Raw genomic sequence first — 12,458 nt, forward strand, 5'->3', positions numbered from 1 at the left:
CCCCGATCAACCCTCAGTTTGTTCTCAGTTTTTAACAGTCTCTTATGCTTTGGCTCTCTCCCATTCTAACCTCTTTTTTTTTTTTTTCCTTCCCCTCCCCCATGGGTTCCTGTTAAGTTTCTCAGGATCCACATAAGAGTGAAACCATATGGTATCTGTCTTTCTCTGTATGGCTTATTTCACTTAGCATCACACTCTCCAGTTCCATCCATGTTGCTACAAAAGGCCATATTTCATTTTTTCTCATTGCCACGTAATATTCCATTGTGTATATAAACCACAATTTCTTTATCCATTCATCAGTTGATGGACATTTAGGCTCTTTCCATAATTTGGCTATTGTTGAGAGTGCTGCTACGAACATTGGGGTACAAGTGGCCCTATGCATCAGTACTCCTGTATCCCTTGGATAAATTCCTAGCAGTGCTATTGCTGGGTCATAGGGTAGGTCTATTTTTAATTTTCTGAGGAACCTCCACACTGCTTTCCAGAGTGGCTGCACCAATTTGCATTCCCACCAACAGTGCAAGAGGGTTCCCGTTTCTCCACATCCTCTCCAGCATCTATAGTCTCCTGATTTGTTCATTTTGGCCACTCTGATTGGCGTGAGGTGATACCTGAGTGTGGTTTTGATTTGTATTTCCCTGATAAGGAGCGACGCTGAACATCTTTTCATGTGCCTGTTGGCCATCCGGATGTCTTCTTTAGAGAAGTGTCTATTCATGTTTTCTGCCCATTTCTTCACTGGGTTATTTGTTTTTCGGGTGTGGAGTTTGGTGAGCTCTTTATAGATTTTGGATACTAGCCCTTTGTCCGATATGTCATTTGCGAATATCTTTTCCCATTCCGTTGGTTGCCTTTTAGTTTTGTTGGTTGTTTCCTTTGCTGTGCAGAAGCTTTTTATCTTCATAAGGTCCCAGTAATTCACTTTTGCTTTTAATTCCCTTGCCTTTGGGGATGTGTCGAGTAAGAGATTGCTACGGCTGAGGTCAGAGAGGTCTTTTCCTGCTTTCTCCTCTAAGGTTTTGATGGTTTCCTGTCTCACATTTAGGTCCTTTATCCATTTTGAGTTTATTTTTGTGAATGGTGTGAGAAAGTGGTCTAGTTTCAACCTTCTGCATGTTGCTGTCCAGTTCTCCCAGCACCATTTGTTAAAGAGGCTGTCTTTTTTCCATTGGATGTTCTTTCCTGCTTTGTCAAAGATGAGTTGGCCATACGTTTGTGGGTCTAGTTCTGGGGTTTCTATTCTATTCCATTGGTCTATGTGTCTGTTTTTGTGCCAATTGTTTGCTTATTTTTGAGAGAGAGGGACAGAGTGCGAGTGGGGGAGGAGCAGAGAGAGATGGAGACACAGAATCCTAAGCAGGCTCCAGTTTCTGAGCTGTCAGCACACAGCCCAATGCAGGTCTCGAACCCGTGAGCTGTGAGATCATGACCTGAGCTGAAGTTGGACGCTTAACCACGCACCCCTTAAATTTTATTTTAAAGTAAGATTCAAACCCAACATGGGGCTTGAAATCATGATCCCGAGATCAAGAGTTGCATGCTCTACCAACTGAGCCAGCCAGAAGTCCTAGTACTTGTCATTATTATTTCATTAGAGTGGTGTTGAGGCATCCATGTATTGGAGGGGAAACTAAATATTGGTCAGTGTATGAGTTACTACAGATAGGAAGAGAATGACCAAAGGAAATAAATAATATTTGTTATAATAATCATTATTATTATCATCAAACACCTAGAATTATTGAGGTCATCTGAAATCCTCACAGGAATTCTGCAAGATAGGTCTTAATCTTTCATTAAGATAAGATTGCAGGGGCGCCTGGATGGCTCAGTCAGTTAAGCGTCCGACTTCAGCTCAGGTCATGATCTCACAGTCTGTGAGTTCAAGCCCTGTGTCGGGCTCTGTGCTGACAGCTCAGAGCCTGGAGCCTGCTTCTGTGTCTCCCTGTTTCTCTGCCCCTCCCCTGCTCATGCTCTGTCTCTCTCTGTCTCAAAACTAAATATTAAAAAAAAAATTAAAAAAGAAGATTGCAATACATGAAGGAACTGAAGTCCAAATTACTCATTAAAAGTCATAAAGTGAGGGGTGTCTGGGTGGCTCAATAGGTTGAACGTCCAACTCTTGATTCCGGCTCAGGTGATGATCCCAGGGTCATGGGATTGGGCATGGGTTGGGCTCTGTGCTGTGTGTGGAGCCTACTTCAGATTCTCTATTTTCCTCCGTCCCTGTCCCCAACTTGTGCTTTTTTTGTCCCTAAAAAAATAATAAATGTATAAAAACAATCATATAGTGAGTAAGTTGAAGCTGGGATTTGAATTCAGGTCTTTCTGGTCCTTTCCAAACCCTTTCCAACCATCCCACAGGCTCTGAATCAAAGGGTAATAAAGCAAATGGAAAGAAATAGTTTTTAAAAGGAGGGGCCATGGAAGAAAGAAGGAGAAGTGATTTTGGTGGGAAGAGGTGGAAGACCGTCATTCATCTGCATTCGAGGGGCTGTTCTATGAAGTTGTTGGCCTCTCCCTCTGTGGCATCTTGTCGCTGGAAGTTTTCTGTCGGAGATGTTAGCATCATTTTTGTTTTCCTCCCCAGACTGGTTACAGCCACTTTCTTTCCTTCCATTACTTTAGCTCTCTTGAGCCTCCAATTCAGTAGTTGGGATCAATGTAGTTATGTGATAAGTGAGAATTTGATGCAATCACCCGTTTCCTTTTTCCTGTTAGCGTTTTGAATCGGATCATGTTTTTAGACACTTTATTCTTTTAAAGAACTATTTTATTTTTTAATTTATTTTTTAATTTTTTTAATGTTTATTTATTTTTGAGACAGAGAGAGACAGAGCATGAAGGGGGGAGGGTCAGAGAGAGAGGGAGACACAGAATCTGAAGCAGGCTCCAGGCTCTGAGCTGTCAGCACAGAGCCCGACGCGGGGCTCAAACTCACGGACCATGAGATCATGACCTGAGCCGAAGTCGGACGCTTAACCGACTGAGCCACCCAGGCGCCCCAGAACTATTTTAAATTAGAAGACAAGTAATGAAAAAAGGTTCTAGGTCGACAGTTTTTGCTCACAATTATTATTCACAATAATTCTTAGCATCTGTTTCAAAATTTTTCTTTACATTTGGTTCTTTTTTATTTATTTTTTGAGAGAGGGAGGGTAAAAGTGAGTGAGAGGCAGAGAGAGAGAGAGGGAGAGAGAGAAGTGAGGCTCACCCGAAGCGGGGCTCGAACTTAGGAACTTTGAGATCATGACCTAAGCCGAAGTTGGATGCTTAACCAACTGAGCCACTCAGGCACCCCTACATTTGGTTCTTTTAGATAAAAATTTATCCTGAGTTTTTTTTCTAAGTGGCTGTATTAGTTTTCTGTTGTTGTGTAACAAATTATCACAAACCTTGTGGCTTAAAACAACACTCTTTGTTAGTTCACAGTTGTGCAGTTCAGAAGTCTGGGTAGGACGGGCTGGGTTCTCTACTTAGATTGCTGTGTGGCCAAAATCGAGGGCTTGCCGGACTCTTATCTGGATGCTCTGGGGACAGTCTGTTTCTAAGCTCATATAGATTGTTGGCAGAAAACAGCTCCTTGCATCTGTAGGACTGAAGTCTCTTTTCTTTGCTGGCTGTCAGCCGAGGCCCTCTCAGCTCCTCGAGGCTCCCCGTGGAACTTCTCATAGGACCTCTTCATCTTCAGACCACAAGTCCAGCCCTTATACTTCAAATCTTTGTCACTTCCTTTTCTGCTGCCAGCCAGAAAACTGCTTTTGAAGGGTCTGTGATTAGATTAGATGCACCTGGATAGTTGTCTTTTTGCCACATACTGAAACATAAACACAGGAATAGCACCAGGAATCAGAAATCATGGGGACCATCTTAAGATTCTCTCTGCCACAGGTGCTAAAAAAAATACTTGACAAACCATGCACAAATTGACTGTGTACACAGTTATGGAAGTAAATATATATCATTATAAAGTTTTTTTTCCTTTTAAGACAGTTCTCTTTTTTTTTGTTTTGTTTTAGGACACTTCTCTTTTTGAAACTTATGATGTTGAACTCATTAAAAAAGATGGACAAAGTCTTGGAATTAGAATTGTTGGGTATATTGGAACTCCTCATACAGGTAAATGAATCATTTCCATTTTGTATTTGGAAATAATTGTAAAGGATGTTAAGGTTTCTAGATAGTAAAATTAACTATCTGCAGACTTTAATTTAAACACTGAACAATAAACCGTGTATTTTTAGTGGCAACCAGTTACTTTTCAGTGATTAGAGAATTACAGTTTTATCTCAGTAGTTTTATAGCTGACTTGATTTTCATTAACAAGGATTTAATTATCCATCTCATCATATAGCATTTGAATTGTACCTTCTTTTATTTCTTAAATATATTTAAAATATTGTGACTGTTATATATTACAACACTTTAGATGTGATAAAATAAAAAGATTACTGTATTTCATATTATAAATGTCAAAAAAGTATTAGTATAATCACTAATATATATATAAAACAATTTCTTTGATTAGAATTATTTTCCTGTCATATAAAAGGGTTCTATTGTAATAATAAATACATGGCCCAAGTATTTCTGAATAACATTCCCTCAGCTCTTACATGTAAAGATTTGGTAACTTTCACTGTACGAATTACTCTGTTATTATAAGGCAGTCATTAGAGTAAGGTAAAATAAATTTTTTGCACAAATATTTGCTAGTAACATGAATTCAGAGGTATGAAATGTTCTAGTTTTTTAAAAAATAGCAAGATTAGAAAGTTAATTTTTTTAAAAAAATTATTATTTTGCATACTTACAGCAGGTGGAAAGATTAAGAGTGCTAATGTATTCAAAGTCCTGAATGAAATTCATGTCAGGCCACCTTGTGCTATTTTAGCCTAATGAAATAACTGTTTTCAAACCTTTAGATTTTTCTAAGTGCCACCTTTATTAGGTTCAGAATTTAAATGAGTTCCAAAAGAGCTAAGTATGGATTGTATAATAATGTTGGGGGGGGGGGAACTATATTGAATAGCTCTTAATATGCTGTCTGGTTAAAGAAATCATGACTTTGTTCCTAAACTCGTGGCTTATGACTCAAATACTCTATTAAGTTTTTAGAGTGTTCTTATAAAGTTAACAATATACACACAGAGTAAAATGAAAGTGAATAATAGAAGACTGAGAAAATCTGATGTGTATGTTACTGAATAAAGAAAAGAATCCTTTACCTTCTTTACCTTCAAAAGAAGTTTTGGAGACTGGGTGGGGGGCAATGGTAAATCCAAAAACTAGAACATTTAAAAACTCAAACTCAGGGGCGCCTGGGTGGCTTGGTCGGTTAAGCGCCCAACTTCCGCTCAGGTCATGATCTCATGGTCCGTGGGTTCGAGCCCCGCGTCGGGCTCTGTGCCGACAGCTCAGAGCCTGGAGCCTGTTTCAGATTCTGTGTCTCCCTCTCTCTGTGACCCTCCCCCATTCATATTCTGTCTCTCTGTCTCAAAAATAAATAAACGTTAAAAAAAAATTTTTTTTAAACCCAAAAAACTCAAACTCAGCATGCTATTTAACATGTAGTCTTTCAAAATAATATTCATTTTATTCCATTCATTGGACTTTTGAGGGGGTTACTTAGTTCTGAAAGGGATAGAAAAATGTAAGAAAAGTCTAGTCAGAGAAAGAAATATGTAAGTAACTCTTAATTACTTAAGGATAAGTGAAATATATGTGTTTTAGTAGAGATCTAAGCAAACTATCATGACAGTTGAAAGATTAAATTTGATGAAATAAAGAATTCACAAAGAAAGGTATTTGCGCTAGTCATGAGAAAGGATTTTAGTAGAAGGGGTGAGGTTATAGGAAGAAAAAATGGATAAGAAAAGGGATAGCATCATGACAATACTTAGTGTTTTGGTGAAATCTCAAGTCTTGTGTGTGTGGACTTTTGTCTTGTTGGAGGGATGGTAGTTGGATGTAAGGAAAAAAAGACATTTGGGGCAGAGTATAGAGGTCCTTGAGTATGAGTCTATGAAATTTACGATTATTTAGGCAATAGGAATCCATTGGTGTTTAGTTTTCTTCTATTGACAATATTTTAAGTTCATTTGAAATGAAAGAATAAAAGTACAAAATCATCCAGAGTTATGGTTTTCATTTTCCAGTTTCTCCTCCAGTCTTTGCCCCTAGGATTTTATATAGCCATTTGTTTCTATTTAAATATTTTATAATATAAAGATTATGTAACATTGTGAAGATTCTACTTAAAAAAACAAAACAAAACACTATGTGTACTTTTCCGTATCTGGGAAGCTAACAGTGAACTAAATGTAGGCCGGAAGACCAGGTAGGAGGGAGACTCTTGTCTTAGTGCTGGTGAAAAGTGACGAGGTCTCTGAGGCAGCAGGGAGAAGGGGGACAGCCCAAGAGAAGAGGCTGAGACTGCCTGGGCTCTCCTGAATTCCAGTTGGTGGTAGAGCACATTTCATCAAGGTTCCATTACTGATGATTTTTCCAGAAATAGTCATCAGTCACATCATTTCAAATTCGGGTCACTCGTGATGGTGACAGTTTGAAATAATCCATCAATTTCCCTGCTTGTGTTCAAGATAGTATTTATCAAGCCTCGAGTCAGCCCCTGTAGCTAATTAACCTCTTGATATGAATTTTGCAATCAAGGTCTAATTAGAGCTTTCTTCCTTTTTCCATATGTTTTCGTGCACCTCAGGGGAGGCTTCAGGGATTTATGTGAAAAGTATAATACCTGGCAGTGCTGCATACCACAATGGCCAAATTCAAGTGAATGACAAAATAATTGCTGTAAGTACCTGTCCTCTGTTTTAGAATGGAATCAACTTGGGGGGTCGGGGGGGAGTTATCTTTATTATAATGTGTGTGAGAGGAGAATGGCTTCGCATAATCTCATAATGTTTCAAAAAATTGAGTGTCATCTCATTGATTTGGACTCTTGGGGTTCTAAATTTGTTTGCTTTTTGTTTTTGTTTTTCATGGTGTATGAAAAAACAAATCAATAACCATATTGGTAGGAAGAAAAAATATATATATATACACATATATCTGAAAGATGGTCTGCCATTCTTCTAGAAAATACTTTTTTTTAATTTTTAAAAAATGTTTTTATTATTTATTTTTGAGAGAGAGAGAGCACAAGCGAGCGAGCATGTGCATGAGCTGGGGTGGGGCAGAGAGAGGGAGACACAGAATCTGAAGCAGACTCCAGGCTCTGAGCTGTCAGCACAGAGCCTGACCCAGGGCCTGAACCAATGAACCGCAAGATCATGACCTGAGCGGAAGTTGTCAGATACTAAACCGACTGAGCCACCCTGGTGCCCCTAGAAAAGACTTTTCAAGCACCTCTGTGTTTTTTAAACTCACTCATTTTTCATACAAAATAGGCTATTAACCAGATCTTTTTATCTCTTCATGAAAGTAATTTTTCTACTAACCGTAAGTAATTTTGAATACATACAAAAAAATAGAACTATTTTATATATTGGAGAATATAATAATTACCTTTTGTCAATTCAGACTAGTCTTTCTTCATTTAGTAGAAATTGGTTAAATTTTAAAGTTTATTTGAATATATTTTTGAAGCATACACACACACACACACACACACACACACACACATTTAACTTAGTGATTTACATAGAAACAAATGTTCATTGGTGTCATTTGAATCTTCGTCCTTCAGGGGTGCCTGGGTGGCTCAGTCGGTTGAGTGGCCGACCAGTTCAGGTCACGATCTCACGGTCCATGAGTTCGAGCCCCACGTCGGGCTCTGTGCTGACAGCTCGGAGCCTGGAGCCTGTTTCGGATTCTGTGTCTCCCTCTCTCTGACCCTCCCCTGTTCATGCTCTGTCTCTCTCTGTCTCAAAAATAAATAAACGTTAAAAAAAAAAATTAAAAAAAAAAAAGGAATCTTCGTCCTTCAAGTCCATCTAAGGAAGCACCTTTCATGACTCTTGGCTTAGGAAGCATCTTGTGATTTGCAGGGTATGGAGTCAAGCAGTAAGCAGTGGATGCTTTGGAGAAAATACTTCTAGGGAAAACTAAAAGTAATGGTTTGGCCAGCTTGGGAGATGAGGCCTGTGTGTTCTGATGGACTTCAGAAATGAGGAATTGGGCTTGACTTAGATTAGTAAATCTGTTTCTTGCATATACTTCTTCACAGCACTAGAAAACCCAATGGGGGGAGATGTGTGTATCTCTTCTGGAAACTACCACATAATGATATGATAGAGGGATGAAGTATTGGATGACATCTTCAATGTTGACAATACAGGCTTGTAGTTAGTACATCTTGAGAGCTGTGTTTAACAGTTGACCATCTTTGAAGGCACTTTGAATTTTGAATAGCATAAGAGACTAAGACCTTTTCCCTCTCAGGCTGTCAGTTAAAATGTGTGACTCTCAATTACAAGTTTGAATTTGCTCTGTAGGTTTTCAGGACATTTGTCAGCATGTTTCACTACTAATTTTGCCTCCTATTCAAAAATAATTCCTTAGGTTTAATACAAATTCGTTTTGGCATAAAATGAATTGCCCGATTTTATTCTGCCTTGTCAGAGTTGAAAATAGTAGCTAACCTGAAGCTTCTGTTTAATGTGTCTCTTAACATTTTAGGTTGATGGTGTCAATATTCAGGGTTTTGCCAACCAGGATGTTGTTGAAGTGTTACGAAACGCAGGGCAAGTGGTACACCTAACTCTGGTTCGAAGGAAGACATTTTCATCTGCTTCTTCACACGAATGGCCTTCAGACAGAGGTAGTTCATTCCACGATCCCTCTCCCCGCCACGTAGTCTAGGTCTGGAAGAATATCTTATCTACAGAAGTTGCTCTGTGAGTCTGGGAAGGAAAAACTGCCCACCTTGTGTAATGTAGTGATGGAGAAATGAATCAGCTAGCTCATTTGTGCATTGAAGAAGAACTTCCTTGTGCCATTCCAAATGTTAGAACATGAACCCTGACATGCATTAAGCTTTGAGAGCTGTTTGAAATGGAGATGGAAATCATTTTTTCCAAAAAGCTTCTAAATTTCATTTATTATATTTGAATAATAAAGCTTTGACACCTTTTGTTCTAGGGGCTCTCATTTGTCTAAGGCTTTGACATTTTGCACACTTAAGATTTCATACTACTTCTAACAATATATTTAATTCTAATGTCTCCTGATTTACTCTATGAAATACAGAGGGGAGAAAATAAGGATTTCTATTAAGAACATTTTTATTTGTAAAATATTTGTTATTTTGATTAAAGAATAGCAAATTGTCATTATGGAACAAATGGTATGCATGCCAGTTTTTTAATTATCAAGTTATTAATGTGTAGATTGAAAAATTTGACAGTCCTGAAAACAAATTCAATTTAAAATGAATGACTAGGTATAGAACTAGTAAGAAATAATTCCATTAGAATTTGTCAGAAGATGAGTATATTTTTTTTCCTCTCTTCTGAAGATATAATAAGCCTGGAAGCTTTGTCTCAACTAATATTGATTTATATTTAAATGGGAACTTTTTAAGTTTTATGTGATAGTGAAAATTTTGCTGCTGAAAGACAAATGCCCTGTCAACTGCATCGTATGTATGAAATTAAACATTGCCTAAATAGTACAAATTGTACCAATGCTATATTGACCTTAAAAGGTTTACATAAATATTTATATCAGCATAATGGTTTTTAATAGCTCTGATAGAGCCCTTGGCTTCAGTCTACTGTATCAAATAAAGTACGTTATCTGCGAATTAGCAATTCTTTCCTGCGCATGCCTCCATTTTAAATTTATGTTGGGATAAATTTTGACTCTAAATTCGCACTTCTTCCACGGTTGAGATGTCCTTCATGTGGGTTTTACTAGCACCCTTAGAAGAGCGCTGTACTGTAGCATTTATCACTCTGTTTTGGGATCACCTGTTTCATGTGTAGTCACTATAAGGAAAGGAAATGGTGATGCCTTTGCTCCCTGCCCCACGTAACACATTTTCCTCTGCCTTCAGTCTTTTACTGAGGAAAACTGCACAGCTTCTAGCGCTTGCCCAATACTTGCCTCTACTATTCTAGATCTTACTGTCTTTCTCTCCCACTGTTTGTATACCTTATATACCTTTTTGGTGTTCCTGTTTGTATACTACTTTTAGCATACAATTACATCATGTACTGCTCTGTACTATAAACTGTGGTATGCAACTATTCTCCCCAGTTACACTAGCAACTTTGGGCCTCATTACTTTGGCTAGCACTAGGCTGTGGTTTTAGTGTGTATCAGTGGATTAATGATGTAAAAAATATCATGTGGTTGAAAATTTCATGCTAAGATCATAGGAACTTTTAACTGGCTATATTTTTCAACATTTTATAGTTGACCTCTGAACAACACAGGTTTGAACTGTATAGGTCCACTTATGTGTGGATTTTTTTCCAATACAGTACTGTGCTATATTTTCTATAAATGTGGTTTTTTTTCTTTCTTAAGATTTTCTTAATAACATTTTCCTTTCTCTATGTTGCTTTTACTTTTTCTCTAGAATACAATATAATACATAATAAACAAGTTCTGTTAATTGACTATGTTGTCAGTAAGGCTTCTGGTCAACAATAATCAGCTATTAGTTACATTTTGGGGGGCATTCAAAAGTTACATGTAGGTTTTCAATTGCATGGGATGGGAAAGTGCCTCTAACCTCCACATTGTCCAAGGGTCAACAGTATTGTAAAAATTTTTGTAGATTTTTTTCAATGTTTATTTTTGAGAAATAGCATGAGATGGGGAGGGGCAGAGAGAGAGGGAGACAGAGGACCTGAAGCGGGCTCTATGCTGACATCAGAGAGCCCAATGCAGAGCTCAAATTCACAAACTGTGAGATCATGACCTGAGCTGAAGTTGGATGCTTAACCTACTGAGCCACCCAGGCGCCCCTGTAAAAATTTTTAAACATACAGAAAAATTGAAAAACATATAACAAATACCCACGGACCCACCATTTAGATTCAACAGTTAACATTTTGCCATATTTGTTTCATCTATTTGTCCTTTTCCCTGAACCCTGTGAGAGTGAGTAGTAGACATCATGGCACTTTAGTCCTGCATACTTTATAGCTTCTAAAAATAAAGATATTGTCTTACATGATAACATATCATCACAACGAAGAAAATTAATAGTAGTCCCTAATATCCAGTGTGCAGCACGTACTTAAATTTTTTTAATTGCCCCAAATGTCTTCTGTAGCTTCTTTTCCCACTCCCCACTCTCTGAAAGAGAAACCTCATAACATCAAGATTCAATCATTCGTTATGTTTCTTTGGTTTCCTGTGTTACGTTTCTTCAGTTTCTTAATCTAGAAGAATCCCCGACCCCTGCCTCCACCTCCATGGCACAGACTTTTCGTGAAAGGATTTGTCCATTTTGTCACCAGAACACTACATTCTGAATTTCATTGTCCTTGTGGTGTAATTTAACTTGTTCCTCTATCCACTGTGTTTCCTGTGAGAAGCTAGATATAAAGCCCTAGTTAGATCCAGGTTAAATGTTTTTGGTAAGAAAACTTTGTAAGTCATGCGTGACCATTTAAAAATGACCAAAAATGACTCTTGTTCAACCTTTCTTGTGTTTAACAGATACATAATGACTTGCATGCTTGAGATTGAAAGTTTTGGATATCCTATTACTCAGCTCAATTTAACTAAGGGAGGAGAACCCTTAGCTGCAACCAGGGGAATTCTCTCCAATTCCCTTCCAATTCATAAAGTTACCTATGTAGAGTTGTTGTGTTTTTTTTTTTTAAACTTATGGTGGTGTCATGCCAGAACTTAGGTGAGCCCAGAGCAGTGGAAAGGGCTTATTCTGCATAACCTGCTCCTTACCCACCACAAGTGCAAGAGTATATACAGACCTTAGTGTTCTTTTTCTTTACCAAGGCTATGTTGATAAGTATCTTTTGTAGAATGACTTGGCCTTGCTCTTCTTCCCCATTGCCTGGTTCCTTATCCTTTCCAATGCTACCAGAACTTCCTTATTTTTTTTTTTTTTTAGGAATTGAGCAGTTATCACACATGACACTTTAAATAAAGTATCATATATGTAAGTTACCTGAGATGTTTGTAATGAGGTGGTCAAATGGGAGAACAGGACTAGAATGAACTCCCTTGAATATGGTCTTCAGTTGCTAGTGATTCAAGCTAGTAATTCTTTTTTTTTTTTTTTTTTAGGAACTGTCATAGAATCATCGGAAATACCAGCTGTCTATTCAACTGGAGCAGTGGAAACGGAAACGAATTTGGATGGTGGGGATGAGGAAACTGAAGAAAAAATGGGTAATCTAAAAGCCTTAGAAAAATTAGGTAGGCACAAAGCATTCAATTCAAAACAATCAAAGTAATTTGACTTTCTCTTATTTGTTAACTGTTTTCTCCCTTTAGAGCTAATATGAGAA

The 12,458-nt window shown here is 37.9% G+C and overlaps 1 protein-coding gene across 1 annotated transcript in view; it reads left to right on the forward strand.

Moving 5' to 3' along the window:
• Positions 1–12,458, forward strand: part of PATJ (PATJ crumbs cell polarity complex component) — a 368,834-nt gene that overhangs the window by 41,887 nt on the left and 314,489 nt on the right. Inside the window, 4 exon segments of the mRNA XM_043575139.1 lie at positions 4,026–4,125; positions 6,728–6,819; positions 8,647–8,788; positions 12,235–12,366. Coding sequence (XP_043431074.1) covers positions 4,026–4,125; positions 6,728–6,819; positions 8,647–8,788; positions 12,235–12,366 — 466 coding nt within the window.

This window comes from Prionailurus bengalensis, chromosome C1 (assembly GCF_016509475.1).
Source record: "Prionailurus bengalensis isolate Pbe53 chromosome C1, Fcat_Pben_1.1_paternal_pri, whole genome shotgun sequence".
Classification (NCBI taxonomy): domain Eukaryota; kingdom Metazoa; phylum Chordata; class Mammalia; order Carnivora; family Felidae; genus Prionailurus; species Prionailurus bengalensis.